Source organism: Natator depressus, chromosome 4 (genome assembly GCF_965152275.1).
Source record: "Natator depressus isolate rNatDep1 chromosome 4, rNatDep2.hap1, whole genome shotgun sequence".
Classification (NCBI taxonomy): domain Eukaryota; kingdom Metazoa; phylum Chordata; order Testudines; family Cheloniidae; genus Natator; species Natator depressus.
The window spans coordinates 66,600,927-66,626,093 of NC_134237.1; the positions used below are offsets into that span (position 1 = coordinate 66,600,927).

Below are 25,167 nucleotides of genomic sequence, written 5' to 3' on the forward strand. Positions count from 1 at the left end.
GTGACTCCTCTCCAAACCTCTTCCAATTTAGCAACATCCTTCTGGACCGGAGGGCTCTAGAAGGGGACGCACGATTCCAGCAGCGGTGGCATCAGAGGGAAGGACTTACGGAAAGCGGGGACCTGTTAGTGGCAGGGTCATTTTCCTTCTTCCTTTGACTCCAGACCTGAGTCTCCCAGTGGGAAGCAACAAGCCCCGGGCCGTGCCCAGGCAGCGTTTGGTGGGTGGGTGGATGGGGGTCCCCCTGCAGCTCCAGCTTCCCCTGCACAAGCGGCCCATCCCCGCAAAGCCCTCCTGACACCCCACGCCCGGCCCCTGCAGAGCCCAAGGCCTCGTGCCCCACGCCCCGGCTCGGAGACGGCGGCGGAGGGCGCGAAGTTTGTGGGCGTCCCGCTCACTGCGAGGCTGCGTGCTGACGCTGCGCCGTCACCGCCCTCCCGGATGGAACCCGGAAGTGGGTTGGGTTAGTGGCGCCCGGCAGGGGCATCGTAGCCGGCTCTGGCGGGCAGATGGATGGGAGCCCGGCTCCCCCTGGGCGGCGGTGGTAGGGGGGCCCCGGGAGGGGAGAGGCGGCGGCGGGTGCCCGGGCGCGCGCGGCTGGAATGGTGCAGGCGGCAGCGTGCGGTGCCCGCGTTCTGAGGAGGAAGCCTGCGCGGAGCCGCGATGGAGATGCTGCTGCCGCCGGTGTGAGTGCGGGCGGGAGGGCGGGAGAGGGGGGCCTCAGGGAAGCCCCGGGCGCGCCCTGCTGATGACGGTGGGGAAACTCCGGCGGTGTCTCCCCCCATGGCCCCTGGGCAGGGGAGCGGCCCCTTTCCCCCTTGTCCTGGTCTCTGGCAGCCCCTGCCCGGAGGGAGGCGGCAGCTGCGGGGTCCCCCTCCTGGTGCCCAGGTACCGCGGTGCCTTGAGTGCCCATTGCTCGGGCTCGGGCTCGTCCCCTTCCTTCCTCCGGCTCAGCGCGATCCCGGCAGGGGAGCCCCAGACGCCGCTGCCAGGGACCCGGCAGAATGTGCGTCTCCCTTCTGCCGGCGGGCTCCGGGTCCCATCTGCCCTGGTGGTGTTAGGACACGTTAAAGCCTGGCACAGTTACAGCCCTGCTGGATTGTGTTAATGCTGCTATCCCATTCCCCGCCTGGGTTCGCGGGATAGGTCTCAAAACAGGAGCACCCAACAGGTGAAACGTAGTAGTGGGCAAAGTGTCTGCAGGATTTTAATAATACTTCTTGTTTTGCACTAGTACTGTGAGATCTTCAGAGGGCGGACTGTCTCGTTGTACCTTGTACAGTGCCAGGCATGGCGGTGTTCCATAAAGAACTCTTAAGGGCTGTCACAAGCAGAGGCAGGTGAATGAGGGAGATTGCAGAAAGTGAACAAGATTGAAGATGGTCAGCAGAAAACATGATAAAATGCGCTCCCCATCCATAAGACCAGGAGAGGAGATGCTAAGGAATGCCCTTAAAATCTGTTCCCCAGGAGGGGAATAGCACCCTCATTAAGGAAGTCTTCAAGGGAAATGTGTAACCACCCTGTTAAATCTCCTTCATCTTGACCGAGATCCTCTCATTTTTGCATTAGCTATAGACATTTTTATAGCATCTGTTTTATGAACAATGGTTTTGAAGACAATATGAAACATTTAAAATATCACCCACACTCATTTGCTGGCATTGTATATGCATACATATGCATGCACTGAGATGTATCCTACATTAAGAGATTTCTAGAGTGTTCAGGCATGTGGATGTAGTGGCTTTCTTAAAAGCAGGGTTGCTAAGCAATAAGCAGTTACATGAGTGGTTTATGAAGATATGTATATTTTCTGCTTCTCAATATTTAACAACATGTTACCAATTCCATAGTCCCAAACCTCCTCAGATTTGAAGCACGAGTGTTCCAGTGATTGAGCCATAGTATTATGTATAGGTGTGTAACTCCTTCCCTGCGCATGGTACTTGCAAACCCCTTTTCCTTCCTGGTACAATATTTTTACTTTTGTAACTGGCAGCCATGTGTTTTCTTTGTACTAAAGTAAGCAACATATTACCTCCTTTGTGCCCAGGATTTGGAGTGTATTAACTTACCCATCTCTCTAATACCCAGGGTTTGGCAGCTGACCAAAAAATTACTACAGGCACCTTCTCCCCACACTGTTACGCATAAATGGAAAAATATACCACCCGCTGTTCCTTTCTTTATCTCTTATGGTAAATTTGTGCTTTCCCAAGCTGTCTTCCAAAAAGAGGCCTGTCTTCAACAAATCTTGCAGCCTTTGCTGTTTGTAGGAGCCCGAATTTTGGATGAGTTCGGAGAAGATTGAAGACAGAAGGAATTAACCATGATGGGGTGGTGTGTATGGGATAGTGGAAGTGAATATGCTTATGGAAACTCTACTCGGTGTACGTGGCATTACTTTCTGCTCTTCCAAGATCTGACAGGTCAAGACTTTGACATATGAAGTTAGAAATGACAACTGGGTCCCATCTGTTGTTTTCTGGTATTCAGTAAATGTGTTGCATGCCTATATACAGATCTAGACTCCCATTTTTTTTATACCAGTTCAGGATTGGATGATGTGAGAGATCCTGCATTATATCTTTTCTCCCTACATCATCATGTGTGTTGTAATCTGACATGCAAGTGAGGTTATATATTACCCCAGAATGTTTAAACTTTCCCTACTTCTTAGGCGCTCCAAAGTGTAGCTGTTGTAGTCCTGAAATTTCAGGAGGAGCAAGGATCATCAAACAGGGAGGGCTGCATGAATAGGATAGGCAGAGTAAAGGTAGTTTGAGTTTGACCGTTGCTCTGGTTCAGCCAACCACATTGTTTTCACCCTATTTAGTTAAGCATGATAATCAGGACAACTGGAAGATCTTTTATAGCATCAGTGTATTGAAGATTCAAGCCACATGCCTCCACCATGCTTAGGTTAAGGTTCACCCCGTCTGTCTACCCTGTGGTCTAATGTATGTGCATCATACCCTTCTCATTACAGTATAGTCTTAGATGCCACAGATATGGCACCACTAGAAACAACTAAAATAGAATTGCTGTCACAAACAACTGTAGCTCAGCTGGAGACACTACTAAACAAATCCAAAGTAATTTAAAGTATGTCAAGCAGCCCGCAAAATAGGATGCATATTAAGGAGGGCTTTTTAATTCATTGTGGTCTTTATAACATCATAGCCAATTTATGATATTGCTGTTTTGTAACCTAGAATCTGACAGTTTCATCGCCTCCTTACGAATTTATGATTCATATGTAATCAAACCCTCCACCTTAGCCAGTGTGTCTGGAAATCCTCAAAGACAGCATTTGGCATAGTCTTAAAGTTTTTAGAGTGTGGTGTATTGTATTGGAATGTGAGAAGTTATGGTAGAAAAGGTTTTGCTGACTTGGATGTGTGTTGTAAGCAAGCAGAGAAGTAAAAGTAAATGTTTACTTCACCGTTAATTACCTGATGGTGCAATATATATTGCCTAATACCTGTAGTTTCAGTATATCATTTTGAGTGCTTGCTTTTATTTCTGAATGATGATCCCTATATACAGCATATAAATTGGAAAATTAAAGTTTACTGTAAAAGAAATGCACCACAGATGCTGTATTTAGGTGTTTTGTAGTATAGTGACAGATGTAAGGAAGAAATACCTGGTAATGTTGGTTTTTTGAACACTGATGCAAAATTTTTCTACTAATTACCCCCTGAACCACTTTTTACTTGAATTGTATCTGTTCGTTTAGGACACTTCCCAGAAGTTAGCTGTAAAACAGACTTTTAAATTCTAGAATGTTAAAGTTGCGAGGGGTTTGAAGTAGAAAACCATATTTATTTTGCTGACCTCTCTCTTCTATCGATGATTCTCTCTTCCTTTGTGGATCAGTGCTTTTTGTCTTTCTTGCAGTTTGGTCCAAAATGTTATGTTACTAGACCCAATATCCTGAATGGTATATAATGACAGGTTTCAGAGTAGCACTCGTGTTAGTCTGTATTCCAAAAAGAAAAGGAGCACTTGTGGCACCTTAGAGACTAAATTGGTTAGTCTCTAAGGTGCCACAAGTACTCCTTTTCTTTTTCTGAATGGTATAGTAAAGGTTGCTTTGCTTTCCTATTTGTGGGAATTCTGTGCATCTAGAATGACAGGTTTAAATCTTAAATTTAAGTAGCCATTATCTTTGTGTAAATGCTGTCCTTTTTTTTTTTTTTAAAGCTGCTTCAGACATGCTCAGAAAAATACTCTAGCAGATGCAGTGAAAAAAACAGATCAGAGTTCTAGGTCCCTAAATCTTATGTTGAATTTGACCCTCCTAATTTGGTAAAAACATTTAAACATGACAAACTATAAGCAGTGATTTAATCTTCACTATAAGATATTGTAAATTTTTTAAGTATTTGTGTCAGAATGAACTGCCTCTAATACGTTATTTGAATGCCAAATACTCATGCTTTATTGTTGGTAATTTTGAGGATAGGGAATAAAGTTGTGTAGTGCAGATAAACATATGAGAGCTAGTAAATATTGTAAAAAGAAAAGGAGTACTTGTGGCACCTTAGAGACTAACAAATTTATTTGAGCATAAATTTTCGTGAGCTAGAGCTCACTTCATCGGATGCATTCATTTCCAGTGAATGCATTTGATGAAGTGAGCTGTAGCTCACAAAAGCTTATGCTCAAATAAATTTGTTAGTCTCTAAGGTGCCACAAGTACTCCCTTTCTTTTTGCGGACACAGACTAACACGGCTGCTACTCTGAAATCAGTAAATATTGTATAACAAAGTGAAATGGTAATTTGTCTCCTTTGTGGGAATAGCAGCACAGCCTTTAGGCATTATAGACAATAGCATAGCTTGGAAATCTACTTGCCTACTCATTACTGGCTAGCTCAGCTGAGCAAAGGAGCTGGTATAAACAATGTTTGTAGAATTTAAACATTCTTTTAAAAAGTTTAAATTCAGACAGCTTTTTTGACTCTGCTGATACTCTGAGACTTTTCAAGCAGCAGAAACTCATTAAGAAAAGTCTGGTCAGTTTCACTCCTTGTCTTCAGAAGAGTCTTGTGGATAGCTGTGAAATTGCCCATAATCGTGTCAGTTTCATGTGGCTGATGTGGAAAACTGAACAGGAGTGGGTACTGTTGGAATTTTCAAAGGGGGAGGATGACCTGGAATCTGTGGGAGATGATGTGTTGCAGCAGCCTAGGGCTGGGGGAGGGGGTGTGAACTGATTCTCTTCCAACAGACAGATAAATGGGAGATTGAGAATTTATCAGTGCTGGGATTATGTCTGAGATCTTTTCCACTCATCTTATCTAGAACACCTTGTCCAGTTCTGGGAGAACGCTTCATCTGGTTCTCAGTTTAACTCCAGATTTTGTCACTCAGATTCTTTTATTTGGCACAAAGCAAAGCTACCCTGAGTTGATCGGACTCAAGTGTAGATGAGTATAGGAAATACCACACATCCAAAGTTACACAGAAAGCCTCTTCCTTTAGATATATATTTACATATTACATTGCATCACATGTTTTTGGAGTGGCTTGGTTACTTTGCAGGAACCAATCCCTGCGCAGCATGCTCTGTCCATGCATTGCCCATGCTCAACCTCATCTCTTCATTTCTAACTTATCTTACTCATTGTCAGTAAATGGTGCTCTGAGTGTTCTGCCTCTTACCTTATCTGGCTAAGACATTGTTTTGTTAGCCTACTGACCTATTTATTTATCTTATTTAGCACAAAAGTTCTGTTTTCAACCTAATCTGTTTACCTCTTTAATTCTATCCAAGCACTTAGTTAAAAATTCCAGTACCCATTTCTTTCCCAGAAGCTGAGGATTGGTAAGGGGGAGGATGGGTTCCTCACTAGTGCCTTTGCTCATGGAGCTTACTAGACTAACATTCTTCTTTATCATCAACCTGGCTAGTAGATGCATTTCTCTGACTAGTATTATTAGGTGCCTGGTATATTTTCCAAAACACGTACAGGGTGTTGGTAATGCGGAATTTGAAATCACTCTGAGTAAAAAGTAAGTTTGGCAAAAAGAATTGGGACCATGCTTTTCAAGTAGACAGAAATGTTAACTAAACTTGGTTGTCTTGTTTGTTTATAGATGTACAAAACTTTGCCATCAGAAGCCTGTGGATCTGAAAGATGATAATACTGAAAAACACTGCCCTGTTACAGTGAATCCTTGGCATATGAAGAAAGCTTTCAAAGTTATGAATGAATTAAGAAGGTACGTATTGTATTCATTTTATGCACGTGTATGGGGTCATCCATTTTCAGTTGTTCACAAATTTTTTAAATTTAAGTTTCTGCTGTAAATAGGATGTGTAATCCCACAAACGTAGTTTTCCAGGTAAACCAATAAGATGAATTATAAAACTAAAAAGTGATAACTTATTGGTAGTCATAAAGTAATTTGATGGAATCTATATTATATATTCATATCACCCTTGACAAGCTAGCCAGAGTTATTGCTTATGTGTTGGCTTGGCAGAATTCAATGTTTGATTTTTTATATAATTTCAACAGATATAAGTGTTTATTTGTAAGCATTTTTCTGGGTATAAATTTTCAAAGTTGAACAACATTATAGATTTTAAGCATTTTTTATTTTTATATATTTAAATTTTCACAGTTGCATGAACTTATGGAGGGTCAGACAATAATTGTTTCATGACAATAGATATTGAGATTCAAGTTACTTCATAATAATTAAAAACACAAATTGTTAACATCACATCAAAATATACAAAGTAAATCATTGATTTAAAGATATCAAGGATTATTTTTCTTACTTTGCCTATCTGTAAATTTCAGTTATTATTGTTGGAGATATTCATTCGTGGATTTGTGTATGTACAGTGAAATCGATATTGACCAACATTTACTGATAAAAATCTAATCCTTCCAAGCCTGCTTATGGGGTATGAAAAACATCTGAAGAATTTTGTTTGTTTCAGTGGCGCTATCTGTTGCACAGTATATTCCAAATAGGTTCAGTTAAGAGGTCACTTTTCACATAGGCCTCTTATGCACTAAGAAATTTTTGTTGTCAAGTTTCCAACCATTGCAACACTGGAAGCCCTGTGTTGATACTGTTCTTAGTATCATGTCAATTAGAATATTTAGTAAGAGAACTAGGTGATGTGGTACTCAAAACTGTTTATAGCTGGTCTTACAACAGTTGCTAACATTGGTTCAGCTGAATAGGTGTTGACGACGCAAAATTTTTGCAGAATTTCCCTACTATAGACAAAGCCTGAGATTTTAAACTTCATATACCTACCTTTCTTCCCTACCTTACCTAAAAATATTAACCTCTTTTGGCATAAAACAACAATTTGTATCTCTTAGTAAAGTTTGCCTCAATATTTGATCCTCACTCGTTGCATGTGGCTATGTCTTCTTGCTGCTACTGACACTGTGGCCATACTTAGTTGTTTATTGAACTTTGACAGTTTGTGCCACTCCGGACAAACATGGAGATTGCAATCTACATCACGCTGACCGTATAGAAAAGACATACATAGCCTGAGAGTAAGCTAATGTTGTACCAATAAATTAAAAACCAGCAGGATCTTATTAAAGGGAAAAAGGCAAAATACCACATTTATTGTGAATACAGAAAGAATCATAGTAAGCAGTTAGTTACAGCTGTAACATTCCATTCAATCTCATATTTATTCACACATTCACACACACACACACACACACACACACACACACACAGAGGTTCTGCAAGGTTGTCATCATAGTTACCAGCCTTAGAGTTGCTCATGCCAAGCCACTGGCCAGGTGGCCTGGACATGAGGAGGGAGCAGGGCCTTGTCAGATGCTCATCTGATGCTCCTGGAAGTTGGTTTGCAGAATCAGACCCCAAAGTTCTCACTTTTTAAGAGTCTATTTTTATAGGAATTTCTTCCTATGCCAGTCTATGGGAATTGCTTCATCATGCTGTTGCTGAATCAATCAGCAGATAGCACATTCCTGACGGCTCCAAGAAGTTATCTTGTTCTTTGGTTCTCCCATTCTTGAGGCTGTTGGGTGGATTCCAGTCTGCCCTCCGGGGGTCCTCTGGTTATTTCCACTTGACGCCTTCTTCAGCCGATGGACACTGGATTCTTAGGCTGGCACCTCCCTGATCATTCAGTTGTTATCCACACCAAGCATCCGTCCACATACATCCTCTATCTCTATTTTAATCACAATTGTTAATACAACAAAAGGGCGGGGAGTCTCTGGGTGCTGTTTCTGTTGTTAGAGTATTGCTTTGAGTCTCTGTGAATTGCTTTGAGAACAGATTCTGTCTTAGAATGTACTAACACAATTAGCAGCTTGCAAGTTTCACACATAGAGGGAGAGAAACAGTACCAAAACCCAAGAGACCTCTTAATTAGTAATACCCTGGAATTTAAACTATGGGGAATCAAACTCATTTGTGATTTTAATACAGAACTTCTTTAATATGATCCAACACTATCCCCTTCTAAGTGTTCCTGCCCATCCTTACACTGCTGACCAAACTGAATGGCTGTCATGCTACACCCTACCACATTTCTTGTTCCTCCAAGGATTATGGTAACCAGATTCACAACCTCAAGGAATGTGGCAGAGCTGCAGGGTCAAGTGAGTGATTTTTTTGGAGAGGAGGGAGAGTGTAGAAATAGAGGTCACGTCTAAGAATGAATCGTAGGTTGTATCGTGCCCACAAGTAACAAACCCAATCTCAGTTTTGCTGTTTCATTGTAGGCAAAGGGAGGTGACTTCCCAGCAGAGTTCATTGTTGAAGGCCCTGGATTATTATTTTAAAAATGTACTTCAATTTTCAGGATTTATTAAAGTCAGGATTGCTGTTGAGAGAGTACAAGCAGTTTTTATTTTGTATTTAGAAACAATTGTGAAGTTTAAATGGGAATGGTGCCAAGCAAATCTCAACTATAGTTGCATTTAGTAGTGTAGCTGCCACAAATGTTTACTGATGATACTGAAAGGTAGCTTCAGTTTGAGTAAAACTTATGTCAAAATTTTAGGACCTTGTCAGGTCACATTATATTTGTATTTGCATTCCTTTTGGATTTGAAATAATAAACTTAATTATTTTAAACTTGACTTCAGAACAGTTGGCTTAATTAGATTTATTTGACTGTTTCCTCTAGACTCTAATAGAAAGTATTAAAAACTCCATATTAGTGCACCTTAGTTTGACGATGTGTTGCATAATGAATTTCCTTGAGTTTTAAATTTGTTGCCTTTTAACTTAAGATCTGTTTTCATATTATGGGAACTATTTAGTAGGCGTTTGATCCTCTTTGAAAGTATTCATTATTATTTACTAAACCTCTAACTTTCCCTTGCTTGTCTTTCCAAATGAAATTATCCTAAACGTTTTAATCTTTCTATGGAAATCTTCTTTATGTCTTTGACTGCCGTTACACAAGACCACTGAAGGACGCTCTCAGTTTTGAGAATGAGTTGACTAAAAGACATGATATTGTTCAAAATAAGGCAGTATCTTTAAGTAGCCATTTTTTCTATTATTGAGTATTTTTTTAATACTGCCTCCCAGCTCACACTTTCTTTCATTTGTGCAGCAATCTAAGCAAATATCTTTTGAGATATGTGCACCTCAGTAGACATTTCCTGTAAGGTTATAACTATTTAAGAATCCCTCAGCATGAACACTTAAATTCTTTTCAATATGTATAACCTTTCACTTGCCTACATTGAATCTTGGTTGATGTCAAGTTACCCATTTACCCGGTTTTGTTATATCTTATCAATGGTTTTCACAATCCTTACAGTTCTTAACTAATCTGAATAATTTTGTCCTTGGTAAATCTTGCCACTTCATAAGTCACAATCTCCTCTAAGTAGATGTCAAATATGCTTAACATCGATCCTAGTGTTGATCACTGGGACACCCATCTACTAACTCTTACACACCAACGTTAAGTCTTCAGTTAAAACGCTACAGCAGCACAGCTGCAGCAGTGATTCGGTGTAGACCCTACCTACACTGAAGGGAGAGGTTCTTAATTCACCTCCTTAAGAGGCGGTAGCTTGGTTGATGGAAGAATTGTTCTGTTGACCTACTGCTATTTACACTGGGGGTTAGGATGGCATAGCTACATCTCTCAGGGGTGTGGATTTTATGGATCTGCTATGCAGATGTAAGTTCCCCCCCAAAAATTGAAAATTGTCCATTTAGCCCCTACAAATTGTCCATTTAGTCCCTGTCTTTATGCCTCGCAGTAATCTGTTTTTATCGTGATGGAACTTCTCTTACTCATGCCTCCCAAACAGCTTTAATAGCTGATAAACAAGGACTTTCAAAAGCATTCTAATTGGAAAATGGTTAATATTACAAAACCTAGACTGATTTCTTATATTGCATATGTACCAAGCTATGTTACCCTTTTGTAGACTCTGATTCTGCAGCTGAGAAGCTTGTCACAGAATTGCTTCAGAGTGTACCCTTTCATTATTTTAAAAAAAAAAGTCACTTAATTTTCTAGTGTAGACAAGCCCTAAGTCTTTAGCAAAGTTATGAATGTAAGTTCCCAGGTTTGCCATTTGAAGGTGTTGTGCAGGTTTCCTTTGAGGTCAAGAACTGAGAGGTTAGATATTTAGTGAGAGTTTTTTGAAAAGTTTGCCCATGGGTGACAAGTTGTTTTTGTTGTTTATCATTTTTCTATGTGAGTTCTGTCGAGAATATAGTGATTGCCTGACTTCCCCCAAGTCGTCGTTGGGGCATTTGATGCACTGGATGAGGTACTCTATATGTTGTGATAGGCATTGATAGGACCTATGGACCTTGGAAGGTGTGGGGGGTATTGATTCACTTAGCAGTGGAGATATGTCTACGGGCTTTGCATCTATCATAGCAGGATCTGCTGTCATTTGGTTTGGTGTGTCCTGTTTTGTGGGGAGCTTGCTTCTGATGGTGATCTTAGAGAGGTTAGGGGATGGGAGGTTGTTTGAGACCAGAAGAGGGGATTTGGGAAAGATTTCTTTCAGGATGTGGTCCCCATAAAATATGGATTATAATTGTTTGGTGGTACCCCACACAGATTCCAGTGTGGAGTGGTAAGTGATAATTAGGGGTGTGTAGTTGGTGGGTTTTTTCCTTTATTGAAGCAGATTTTCTTGGGGTATTTGGATGACAAGTTCCATGATGCAATCTACTTCTCTGATGGAGTGTCCTTGTTTGGTGAAGGCAGTTTTAAGTGTGTATCCTGGACTTCCTTCTTGGAACATATTCTGTGAGTGGTTGGCTGTAGATAACAGATTTATTGTTGTGTTTGGGATGGCTACTAGATCTGTGAAAGTAAGTGTGTGGTGATCCATGAGTTTCTTGTATATAGTTGTCTATAGGGTTTCCTTGTTGAGGCTGATTGTGGTGTCCTGCAGGTTGATGCTGGTGGGGGAGTGTTCTAGAAAGTTTGATGGATGGGTGGTGGTTCTCTAAGGAGAAATTGTGGGATACACACTTCACCCACTTAAAACCGCCTTCACCAAACAAAGACACTCCACCGGAGAAGTAGATTTCATCATGGAATGGTCCATCCAAATATCCTGGGAAAATCTGCTTCAATACAGGGAAAAAATCCACCGACCGCACACTCCTAGTTCTCAGCTACCACACCGCACTGCAATCCATACGGGATATCATCAAACAATTACAAGCCATACTGGATGGGCACTGCATCCTGAAAGAAATCTTTCCCAACCCCCCTCTTCCACCTTGTCTTTCTCATGTCCTGGGACCAACGTCGCTAAACAACACTACCAACTAAAGAGGGCATGCTACGTTTCACCTTAGAAAAACCTAAGCTATTTTTCTTGGTTTGGAGATTTTTGGTGATGAAAATATACTTGAAAAGCAGCAATAACAAAGAAGACTTTATGGTGATTTTGAATAGTAAACAAGGCACGAACTTTGAAAGTAATACAACAAAGAAAGCCACTCTGAAGTTTGGGCTCATCACTGACCAGGAAGCTCATAGCCCTGATCTATCTGGGAGTGAATCTTAACCTTTTAGTATTTGTCCATATTGATACATGGCATGGAAAGAGGATTCCTCCAGAGTATGTAGCCTTAAACTCTTTTCGGCTAATATAAGTTGTTCTGTATTTGGCATACAAGTCTTTTAACCAAGCAAGAAAGCAGAATTTATTAGTTTGCGCCTAGGAAGCTGCATGAACCCAAGCACCAGCTGCATACAGCCATGTGTATTGTGAAACAGAGTTAAAAATTTTAGTTTATCAACATTGTTTTTGTTGGGGAAAACATCATGTTTACTGTGAGGTAGATGTTATGTGCTTTTCTACTATGGATTTGCTGATGTAAAACTACTCTTCCTTTGATATTTTTTTCAAAACAGTCAAAACTTGTTGTGTGATGTGACGATAGTAGCTGAAGACATGGAAATTGCAGCTCATAGAGTCGTGCTAGCCGCTTGCAGCCCTTACTTCCATGCCATGTTTACAGGTACTAAATATTTTTAACACTTGTTACCTTTAACTATTAGCAGACTATGCTGAAGTGCTCAGGCAAAAGAGTTTTGTTTTGCTTTGTCTTATATATTAATAAGATGTTAAAATTAAAGGAACCTTGTCTATTTTATATGTTAGCTTGTTCTAACTTTAAAGGGAGCTGTCAACTTGAAATCCAGTCTCTTGTATAAAGGGAGTTAAAAGTAGGTTTGGGTGATTCTCTTTCCTCTAAGTCCTCCTGACAATTCTTGGTATTTCTCTCTCTTGTTTTATTTATTTTTATTTTTCTCTTCCTTTTTCTGTGTGAAAGATGCACACAAACAGTGGAAACAGTAGAAAATGACTATGTAAATTGCCGTCATGTTCGAAGTAAAGGAGAAAGAGATTCTCTAACCTTTTCAGCAGTAACAATCCTGTGTAACAGTAGGTTAAATCACTTTTTTCTGGACTTTAAGTAAATTATGTCCCTTTAACATCTCTTCTTTCCCCTAAGTACATTCCTCAGTCCCATAGTGTTGTAAGCTGTTAGACATGAACGCTTTCAGTGGCTTTGGCAGCTGGAGTGCATATTTTGGTATTCTTTGGATAATTGAGTGACAGATATGCTGTGCATTGTTGCAATAACTTTTCTGTACAGGCTGGATTCTGTCTCTTCTCACTCCACGCTACTAATTTGCTGTTATGTTGTTACAGCAGGTATGTTAGATGTTTTGTAGGGCTAAAGTAGGTTTAGATCCTTAATACCTCCCAGTGGATTTTGAATGTTGCGGATTTACTTCTTCACTGGTTGTAAATTACTTTGAAACCCTCTCATGGAAGAGGCTGTCAAAATGAAAATTATTATTAAATGTGTGTTTTATAATTTTATTTTAAAATTCTTGGCTATTTCCTCCCACTCTGTGATATACTCTGGTCCTTAATGTTTTTTCTTGATGACATGGGACATCAGAAATAATCACTGTGATATGCATCTTACAACTTCAGCTACATTCCTGACATGGGGCATGCAGGTAAAAAGAGTAAAAACAAAATTTTGACAACTAAGTTTCAAATTAGGATCAGAAGTTCTAGTTGTATATACAACTGTGTATTGGGAAACAGGGATCACTTTACTGAGATTAAACTGTAAATGTAGGATAGACTTGATTTGTTTATGATATGGAATTGACTGAAATCTGTTAATATTTTCTTTCTGCTCTGTTCTGTGCTTTCTTTCTCTCCTCCCCCACATTTTTGGCTGAATACCCACTTAGTGCAGCATAGAAATGACATTTAAAGAATTCTCCAGTTATTAATCCTTAAGCATTCAGTTGTGGTTGATACACAGATTACTAGTGAGCACTGATATTTTTTTTAATCTGATAAAAATCATCCTAGTTTTCTGTTAAACTCAAATGAAAGCAACTTTTTCTATTATGCTTTTTTCCATCTGGTTGATAACATAGAATTGCAAGCCTTTTAAGTTAGCTGTATTTTAAATGCTGAGTGTTATTATCTCACACATTCAAAATATCTCTATGTAAACAGACTAACCATTTATTCAGTGAATTGGTGTGGTGGGAGTTTTAAACCCAACACCAATGTTGCTTCAAGGATTGGAAGACTGTGTGCTACAGGTGCAAATGCTTCCTTCCAATAAGAATCAACCATGCTGCCTATGCTATATGGCCATTCTCCACTCACAACATCCTAAATTTAATCTTTAATTCTTATTATGTTACACTTCTAATAACCCACATTCGTACGTGTTGACCTGCAAGTTTCACTCACTTAACTGGTGTCAAAGTTTGACTCAGACTCACAATTTATCAGACCACTCTGTTTTATTAGCAAAGCTGCTCTGCTAATATATTTAGAAGTGAGCCCCCCGAGTGGGGCTTGTGTCTCTTAATTTATACAGTTTTTTGGAGAACAAGTTACAGAGAAGTTACAGACAAAAGAAGAAAAAGATTTTAGTCATCACCCTTCGAGATCCCTGAGACCAGTCACGTATCTTCAATTACCTGCCACCCTTAACAATCTCCTTTAACAGCTTCCAGTTAACTTAACTAATTGCCCTTCACACCTTCCATTCTGATGCCTGCTTCTTAGACGTGCTGGCTCTATCTTAATTGCTTCTCCATTCAAAAGCTAACTGTCCCTATGTGTGCTCCCTCAGATACTTTGTAACATGTTTTGGCATGCCCCCTCATATACAATGTATCCAGCGTGTCCCCTTATACAACGTTATACTTATACAATGTTATACTTCCACACTGGTTACAACCAAAGGGAAGAAAGGAGGAATTTTCTGCATTCTTTCTCCATCCAGAGTTATAATTGTAAATGCTAACATTTTGAAAGATATTAAACCTCAGACTTTAGGGTTTACACCAATCTCTAACTACTAAGGATTGGGAGGAGATATAATGTGGAGGACAGATTATCCCACTTTTCGTAACATGAGGTTGCATGCACCGTCCTCTCAAACATCTGGTACTGGCCACAATCAGAGACACAATACTGGGCTAGATGGACCACAGGTCTGTTTCAGTCAGGCATTTCCTGTGTTTCCTCTAGAGCAGGGGTTCTCAACCATTTTCTTTCTGAGGCCACCCCTCAACATCCTTTATAAACTCCATGGCCCACCTGTGCCACGACAACTGTTTTTCTGCATATAAAAGCCAGGGCTGCCATTATGGGGTAGCACGCAGGGCAGTTGCCCAGGGCCATTCACCACAGGGGGCCCTGCAAAGCTAAGTTGCTCAGGATTCAGCTTCAGCCCCGGGTGGTGGGGTTCAGAGCTCCATAGCTTCAGCACCATGCGGTGGGGCTTTGGCTTTCTGCCCTGAGCCCCAGCAAGTCTAATGCTGACCCTGCTTGGCGGCCCCCCCGAAACCTGCTTACAGCCCCCCGGGGCCCCGGGTGAGAACCACTGCTCTAAAGCCTAAATTCTGACAGAGGAACTCAAGAGAAGAGGCAGGAATGGAGACGCTTCACCCTTCCTAGCCCTGGTCTGTCCTTCCCATCCAAAGATAGAACCTAATGAGTGGCAGAAGCAAGGAGCCTTGATAAAGAGACTGTCAGATTCTATGGTGATAGGGGCCACGTAAGTACCTTAGATAGCCTTTTAGTAACTTCAGATAATCTGGGTTACTCTACCTTTAGGCTATGTCTACACTGCACATCTACAATGGCTGTTGTAAGGTGCGCTGTGTGGTTGCTCTTTGTCACCGGGAGAGAGTTATCCCAGCGAAAAAATTAAAACCAACCCCAACAAGGGGCAGTAGCTTTGTTGACAGTAGTTCGCCTCCCGATGACTAAATTAATCAGACTACAAAATTGTATTGCAGGTGAAATGAGTGAGAGTCGAGCAAAGAGAGTTCGAATAAAGGAAGTGGATGGCTGGACACTGAGAATGCTTATTGATTATGTTTACACTGCTGAAATTCAGGTTACAGAAGAAAATGTACAGGTAAGAGAGTAAGGACTTCTCCTAATAATTGTTTCTGTGGTTTCTGACATTTTTGCTCTTGTAAAATAAGGTGATTTTTTTTTCCTTATACTTGCAAAGATAATAGGATTTACTGCTAGAATCTTAACCATAAGAAAGAGAAAAATATTAGACAGAAATTGTGTGATCACAGAATTCTCCTTTTTTTAAAGTGCAAAATCAGGCTCCCTGACACATTGATTACCTACATTCAAATCCTCAGTACTGCATGTGCTGCAAAGAAAACACCAGTCACTAGTTTGTAGTTTCTCACAAATGATAGATTGACAGTAATCTTGCTGTCTAGTAGAGAATGTATCAGCAAGTCCTTAAATAAATAGACAAACAAAGGGTTTTTGTACTAAAATCATGTGAGTTTTCTAGTGAAAGTCAAATGTGTGTGTTCTGAAATGTGGCTGTTCTCTGCTTGAGAAAAGTACCATTACTGCAAAGTGAAGTCCTCTATTCACAGTATAGCTACACCAGCTATACGATCCTCTACGCGACTAATGTGCTTCTACACTGATGTGGAAAAATTCCCCACCTTTGTGATGGAAAGGTAGTTCATGCTCCAAAGGCTAGTACTCTCACATCCTGTACTCTGGGCCTAATCCAAAGATCACTGAAGTAAATGGAAAGACTTCAGTGGGCTTTGAAGCATAGCATTAGTGCAGTAAACTGGGTATCCCCCACAGTGATCAGTTTGCTGCTAGTGTTCTACCTACATAGCTACCTGGGAGTTTTCACTCTGACAGTGCTAGTTTGCACTGCGTTTTGTCTTAAAACAAACAAAAATAAACCTCCCCCTTTAAATTAAAGTTTAGTTTATTGAACATTTCCTTTACATTAGTCCACTAAGTCACCTACTCCCACTTGGTCCAAGCTCCTATGTTCTCATTTTGTCAGTGGCCTACTAAGTCTGGCTTTTATTTTCTTTGTCAGCTCAAGGATGGACTTTTGCTAGATAGCTCTATATTTATATCAATCGGTATTTAGCACAAGGACTTTGCCCATCCCACTCACTCAATCAGCTGATCTTACCTATGACTCATTCATGGCAGACACACTTCAGAGATTAGAAATGTCGCAATGAAAGAGTCCAATCAACAATGAAAAATACAAATAAAAAATGTAGCTATTATCCCTCCCACTATAATATTTTCTTACCATGTATCAAGAAGATTCAGCCCTTCCCTCTTCTTTGCTTCTGCTGCTTTAAGATCTGAAGTAGCTATTCTGGAGAGTTAATGCTGGTTGCTTATTAAGAGGTGCTGTTTGGTAAGCTGTATTATTTAGGTCTCCAGTTGCTCTTGTTACCCTCTGCCTTTGTTTCTCCACTCCCCCGTTTTCTTGCTCTGAGCATTAGATCACTAGCCATTCACACATAGTAAACCCTGAGGGAAAGAAATCGTGCATTGTTATATGCACCACATACTTGCGCTTCAGTCTTTCAGCCTGAAATGAACAGTTTTCTACTGGGCATAGGACTGAGATTATCAGCTCTTTCTTGGCCACAGAATATCCATCAATTGGGGTCACTACTGGTTTTAGCCATGTTTGAATCAGTGACCTGGAAGTGATAGGCTTCATATTACCATTTTACAAATCAAAATAAATGTTCCATTACCACCCTTTGCAGCAATCTAGGCCACATGTGAAGTTACCATTTCAGAATGGGAACACATCTTACTAATTAGTTCTCTTTGGATATTGTTGGCTTGTGGTGGTACTGTTCTGAGGGCTCTGTCAGACACGTAATAAGTCTTTGATGATGCTGTGCTGTATCCTGCCAGACTAGCAAGGGTACAGACCTCTTAATCTCATTGTGGAGAGCTCTTGCACTATCAAAAATGACAGAGGTTTTGTTAATACTCATCTCATGTGTTCATGGCAGCTCCTTTTTGCCCATTCAGGAAAAGTTTGATTCCTCAGGGGCAAAACTTCTCCCTATATATCTTGATGACTACTTGTGCAGGGGACTGGACTCGATGACTTCTCAAGATCCCTTCCAACCATGTGTTTCTATAAATCTATATCTTTCTAATCTTCAGTACATAACATTAGGATGAATGCCCAAATTTCAATTAAAAATAAAGTTCTTCTTGTAAGGGCTTTTGTGTAGGGATTTTCTGTCTGACGCTGCAAGCAGCCTTGTGTGTTTTGGATGCTGGTTCTGTCTGAGAGGACATATTTTAGTCTGATGTTGACAGTCTTGCTTCCTCTTGTGTTTATGGGCATGAGAACTAAAATGTCTGTATCCTAGTAGTAGTATGAGGGATGTTAAAGGCCAGATATCCACAGGTTTAATGCTTCTGAGTCTGATGCAGCTTTCATTTTCACAGCTCCAGATTACCTGGCTGTTTGAAGATGAATCTAATGATGTTGGGGTTGGTAATTTATATAATGTGACCTGGTGAGTGATCTTACAGTTTGTAGTTACTTGTATATTGAAAAGACAGTCTAGCTTTGATTTGGACTAGATCTACTGAAATAAGAGTTGCACTTTTGAATGTCATCACATGCATTTGTGTCCTGGAACTGGCTATAAATGCAAATCTATTCCTCTGTCACCCTCATGTTTATTTTAGCTAAAAATATATTTTATTTGTATTCTGCTAATACTCACATTAAGTGCCGTCCAAATACGCCATATGTAGTCCCTGCCCCAGAGACTTTAGAAGCTAAGATAAAAAAGGCTGCCCTGAATCTTTTGGAAGGATAATGCAGTGGTTAGATCCCTAACCTAGGCAGTGGGAGATAGGGTGTTCAATTCCTGTTCTGCTGTAGACGTCTGTGTGACCTTGGGGCAGTCTTAGTCGTTCTGGGCCTCAGTTCCCCACAAGTAAAATGGGGCAAATAGCACAGAGGTGTTATGAGGGTAAACACCTTGATGATCGTGAGATGCTCATGTATCATGGTCATGGGGGTTGTAAAATACCTAAGATGTAATATAATAGATCCTGTTATACTGTGTTTGTAGACTGATTTACTGAACACCTGAGAGGCTCCCACTTACAGGTAGCTTCTTATGATATTTACATGTAATATATTTAATAGGATTGGAAGTGCTATGTTCAGTCTGTTCAGATCATATATTAGGAAACTGTCTACTAAATGGGCCAATCTATTAAATGAACAAATATTAAAAAAAAGTGTGTGGTTTTGCAGTTTCAATGCAGAATAGCTATATACAACTGCACTAATGTGCAAATAATTATAGATTGGTCCTTCCGCTATTAGGTATTAATCTATATATACTATTGTTATGCTAACTGACTGTCCTCTCAGTCCATTTGTGAACAGGAAAATGAGTTTGAGCTTCTTCCTCGATTTGCTTTGGCACATAGAAAAAAGTTGAAATAGCCATGATTTGCCCTTAGCTGTTACATGAACATGATGTATTTTCCATTTGAAACAAACATACTGAGTTTTACTTGTTTTTGCAAATAGGTACATAATACTACAATGGAGTTACTGTAGTGTAGTGGTCTTTTGGGCCTGGATAAACAGTGTGAGCTGGTATTAAGTCACTATTAAATTAGTTCTAACTAGTTGTTCATATATATTGTGCTAAGCTGCCTTTGTTTACTTTGATTTAGAGATCCCTTTATTAAAAATTCTGTACAAGAATTACTTGTGTTTTAGGCTTTGTTAAAGAGCATTTACCTGATTTTTTAGAAAAATCTTTTTTTTGTGAGAACATGCACCTTTAAAGATCGGACTTGGCAATTAAGTGAACCAAAAAAGGATCTGTTTATTTTCCTGTAATGTGTGGAAACTGAACGCCTGTAGGCTTGCATTGCTGCCGGATTAAAGAAACTAGTAAAACAGGTTCATAGACTTGTTCATAGACTGTTTCCTGCAAGTAAATGTGAGACTTCATTGGCCTTCCTAAATTTCCTCTGGTAAACTCAGGGCATGTCTACACTTAACCGGTAGATCGGCACTGCTGCAATCGATGCAGCGAGTGTTGATTTAGTGGGTCTGGTCAGGACCTGCTAAATCGATGGGAGAGCATTCTCCCATTGATTTTATGTACTCCACGTCCCCGAGAAGCGTAAGGGAAGTCGATGAGAGATGCTCTCCCATCGACACAGCACAGTGTAGCCACCACTGGATCTAACTACATCGACTTCAGTTACATTATTCACGTAACTGAAGTTGCGTAACTTAGATCGATTTACTGCGCTAGTGTAGACCAGTCCTCAGATAGTAAGCTAAAGGTAAAAGATGGTTCTTGCTTAGGTTTTTCTTCGTCCCTTATTGTAACATCAGTGGTCGATCTTATTTAAAATTAAAATGTTATCTGACAAATTCAAGAGTGAAACAGAAACAAGAAATGAATCATGAAATGATAGAGTTCATGATTCTAAGGAATGGTAGGAGGGAAAACAGCACAGAGAAGATAATGGATTTCAAGAAGGCAGACTTGAGCAAATTCAGGGAGTAGGTAGGTAGGTAAGATCCCAAGGGAAGCAAGTTTAAGGGGAAAAATAATATGAGAGAGTTTGCAGTTTTTCAAAGAGACGTTATTAAGGATACGAGCAAACTATCCCACTGTGAAGGAAAGATAGGAAATGTGGCAAGAGACCACCCCGGCTTAACCAGAAGATATTCAGTGATCTGAAATTAAAAAAATAGAGTCCTATAAAAAATGGAAATTAGGTCAAATTACCAAGGATAAATATAAACAAACAATGCAAGCATGTAGAGACAAAATTAGGAAGGCCAAGGCACAAAATGCGATTTAAACTATCTAGAGACATAAAGGATAACAAGAAATCATTCTACAAATACATTAGAGGCACGAGGAAGACCAAGAACATGGTAGGCCCATTACTCAATGAAAGGAGAAAAACAATAACAGAAAATCTGGAAAAGGCAGAAGTGCTGAACGACTTTTTTGTTTCTGTTTTCACCAAAAAGTTTAGTAGCAATCGGACATCTACCATAGTGAATACAAGTGAACAGGAGGTAGGATCAGAGGCTAAAATATGAAAAGAACAAGTTAAAAATTACTTAGACAAGTTAGATGTCTTCAAGTCGCTAGGGGTTTTTGAAACATTCTAGAATACTCAAGGAGCTGACTGAGGAGATATCTGAGCCATTAGTAGGGCTGTCGATTAATTGCCGTTTTAATCACACTTAAACAATAGAATACAAATTGAAATTTATTAAATATTTTCAGTTTTTCTTCATTTTCATATAGTATTCCATGTTGTAATTGAAATCAGTGTATATTATTTTTTATTACAAATATTTGCACTGTAAACATGATAAACAAAAGAAATAGTATTTTTCAGTTCACCTCATACAAGTACTGTAGTGCAATCTTTGTCGTAAAAGTGCAACTTACAAATATAGATTTTTTTTGTTACATAACTGCACTCAAAAGTAAAACAATGTAAAATTTTAGAGCCTACAAATTCACTCAGTCCTACTTGTTCAGCCAACCGCTAAGACAAAGAAGTTTGTTTACATTTATAAGAGAGAATGCTGCCCTCTTATTCACGTCACCAGAAAGTGAGAACAGGCATTTGCATGGTACTTTTATAGTGGCACTGCAAGGTATTTACACACCAGATATGCTACACATTTGTATGCTCCTTCATGCTTCAGCCACCATTCCAGAGGCCGTGCTTCCATGCTGATGATGCTTGTTTAAAAAAAGAATGTGTTAATTAAATTTGTGACTGAATTCCTTGGGAGAGAATTGTATGTCCTCTGCTCTGTTTGACCCGCATTCTGCCATATAGTTCATGTTATAGCAGTTTCGGATGATGACCCAGCAAATTATGTTCATTTTAAGAACACTTTCACTGCAGATTTGACAAAATACAAAGAAGGTCCCAGTGTGAGATTTCTAAAGATAGCTACAGCACTCGACCCAAGGTTTAAGAAACTGAAGTGCCTTCCAAAATCTGAGAGGGATGGGGTGTGGAGCATGCGTTCAAAAGTCTTAGAAAAGCAACACTCTGATCCAGAAACTACAGAACCCAAACCACCAAAAAAGAAAATCAACCTTGTGCCGGTGGCATCTGACTCAGATGATGAAAATGAACATGCGTCCGTCCGCACTGCTTTGAATTGTTATCGAGCAGAACCCGTCATCAGCATGGATGCATGTCCCCTGGAATGGTAGTTGAAGCATGAAGGGACATATGAATCTTTAGCGTATCTGGCACGTAAATATCTTGAGACGCCAGCTACAACAATGCCATGCGAACGCCTGCTCTCACTTTCAGGTGACATTGTAAACAAGAAGTGGGAAGCATTTATCTCCTGCAAATGTAAACAAACTTGTTTGTGTGAGTGACTGGCTGAACAAGAAGTAAGACTGAGTGAACTTGCAGGGTCTAACATTTTACATTGTTTTATTTTTGTATGCAGGTTTTTTGGTACATAATTCTACATTTGTAAGTTCAACTTTCATGATAAAGAGATTGCAGTACTTGTATTAGGTGAATTGAAAAATACTGTTTCTTTTGTTTTTATAGTGCAAATACTTGTAGTCAAAAATAAATATAAAGTGAGCACTGTAGACTTGGTATTCTGTGTTGTAATTGAAATCAATATATTTGAAAATGTAGAAAACATCCAAAAATATTTAAATAAATGGTATTCTATTATTGTTTAACAGTGCGATTAATCAGGATTAATTTTTTTAATCGCTTGACAGCCCTCACCATTAGCAATTATCTTCGAAAAGTCATGGAAGATGGGATTGATTCCAGAGGACTGGAAAAGGGCAAATATAGTGCCAATCTATAAAAGAGGAATAAGAATAACCCGAGGAATTACAGACCAGTCAGCTTAACTTCAGTACCCAGAAAGATAATGGAGCAAATAATCAAGCAATCAATTTGCAAACACCTAGAAGATAATAAGGTGATAAGTAACAGTCAGCATGGATTTGTCAAGAACAAATCATGTCAAACCACGGTAACAAGCCCAGTGGATAGAGTAGGAATGGTAAATGTGGTATATCCTGACTTCAGTAAGGCTTTTGATACTGTCCCTCATAACCCTCTCATAAACAAATTAGGGAAATACAACCTAGATGGAACTACTATAAAATGGGTGCATTCCCAGAGAGTAGTTATCCGTGGTTCACAGTCAAGCTGGAAGAACATATTGAGTCATGTCCCGCAGGTCCTGGGTCCGGTACTGTTCAATATCTTCATCAGTGGGTTGGATAATGGCATAGAGAATATACGTATAAAGCTTGTGGACGATACCAAGCTGGGAGGGGTTGCAAGTGCTTTGGAGGATAGGATTAAAGTTCAAAATGATCTGAACAAACTGGAGAAATGGTCTGAAGTAAAGAAGATGAAATTCAACAAGGAAAAATACAAAGGACTCCACTTTGGAAGGAACAATCAATTGCACACATACAAATTGGGAAATGACTGCCTAGGAAGTATTGCTGCGAAAGAGGGTATGGGGGTCATAGTGGACCACAAAGCTAAATATGAGTCAACTCTAGGGCTTAACGATTAATCACAGTTAACTCACGCGATTACCCCCAAAAAATTAATTGTGATTAATCGCACTATTAAATAATCGGATACCAATTGAAATGTATTAAATATTTTTGGATGTTTTTCTACATTTTCAAATATATTGATTTCTGTTACAACACAGAATACAAAGTGTACAGTGCTCACTTTATATTCTTTTTATTACAAATATTTTCACTGTAAAAATGATAAACAAAAGAATTAGTTTTTTTCAATTCACCTCATACAGGTACTGCAGTGCAATCTCTTTATTGTGAAAGTGTAACTTAAACGTAGATTTTTTTTTTTGTTACATAACTGCGCTCAAAAACAAAATAACGTAAAACTTTAAAGCCTACACGTCCACTCATTCCTACTTCTTGTTCAGCCAATTGCTAAGACAAACAAGTTTGTTTACATTTACGGGAGATACTGCTGCCTGCTTCTTATTTACAAAGTTACCTGAAAGTGAGAACAGGCATTCGCAGGGCACTTTTGCTGGTGTTGCAAGGTATTTGCATGCCAGATATGCTACACATTCGTATGCCCCTTCATGCTTCGGCCACCATTCCAGAGGACATGTTTCCATGTCTGGAATGGTCTACATCAGGGGTCGGCAACCTTTCAGAAGTGGTGTGCCGAGTCTTCATTTATTCACTTTAATTTAAGGTTTCGCGTGCCAATAATACATTTTAACATTTTTTAGAAGGTCTCTGAGCTCTATAAGTTTATATATTATATAACTAAACTATTGTCATATGTAAACAAGGTTTTCAAAATGTTTAAGAAGCTTCATTTAAAATTAAATTAAAATACTGATCTTACGCCGCCGGCCCGTTCAGCCCATTGCCGGCCTGGGGTTCTGTTCACCTAGGCCAGCGGCGGGCTGAGTGGGGCCTGTGGCCGGGACCCCGGCTGGCAAGGGACAGGCAACCAGAACCCCAGACTGGCAGTGGGCTGAGTGGGGCCGGTGGCTGGGACCCCAGACTGGCAGTGGGCTGAGTGGCTCAGCCCGCTGCTGCTCAGCCTGCTGTCAGTCTGGGGTTCCGTCCGCCAGCTCCTGCCAGCCAGGGTTCCGGCTGCGGGCCCCGCTCAGCCCGCTGCCGGTCTGGAGTCCCGGCCCTGTCCACATAGAGTAGGTACCTACCTTCTCCATGGTTCTAGCAATTCTCTTCCTCTATCTGCACTGAGATGAGGGTGGGAGTGTGCTGAGAACAGGGCTGGGGGTGAAGGAGCAGGCTAGGGGTTGGGGTGCAGGGTCTGGCAAGGAGCTAGAATGAGGGAGGGGGCTCAGGATTGGGGCAGGAGGTTTGGGTGTGGAGTGCTTACCTGGGCAGCTCCCATTTGGTGCGAGGGGTGCAGGTAGGAACGTGGGGTGTGTGTGCAGGAGCTCCCGTTTGGTGCTCAGGGTGGGAGTGGGGATGTGGGGGGTGCAGGAGTCAGGGCATAGGGTGTGGGGGGGGCTGGGTATGTGTGGGGGGTGCAGGAGTCGGGGCAGAGGGTTGGGGGTGTGTGAAGAGGGTGCAGGAGTCAGGGTAGGGGGCTGGGGGGCTGGGTATGTGTGGGGGTGCTGGAGTCAGGGCTGGGTGTGTGTGAGGAGGGTTCAGGGGTGAGGGCAGAGGGCTGGGTGTGTGTGAGGAGGATTCAGGGGTGAGGGCAGAGGGCTGGGGGTGTGTGAGGAGGGTTCAGGGGT

The 25,167-nt window shown here is 40.6% G+C and overlaps 1 protein-coding gene across 3 annotated transcripts in view; it reads left to right on the forward strand.

The window, feature by feature from the left end:
* The first annotated feature begins 557 nt into the window (after nucleotides 1-557).
* Nucleotides 558-25,167, forward strand: part of KLHL2 (kelch like family member 2) — a 104,432-nt gene continuing 79,822 nt past the window's right edge. Inside the window, exons 1-4 of one of the 3 annotated variants that reach the window (XM_074951103.1) lie at nucleotides 558-686; nucleotides 6,112-6,237; nucleotides 12,392-12,498; nucleotides 15,836-15,957. In XM_074951103.1, coding sequence (XP_074807204.1) covers nucleotides 664-686; nucleotides 6,112-6,237; nucleotides 12,392-12,498; nucleotides 15,836-15,957 — 378 coding nt within the window. In that variant the 5' untranslated portion in view covers nucleotides 558-663. Of the gene's footprint in view, nucleotides 687-6,111; nucleotides 6,238-12,391; nucleotides 12,499-15,835; nucleotides 15,958-18,353; nucleotides 18,389-25,167 lie in introns of those variants that run through there. The other 2 variants (XM_074951104.1, XM_074951105.1) reach the window with 2 other exon arrangements.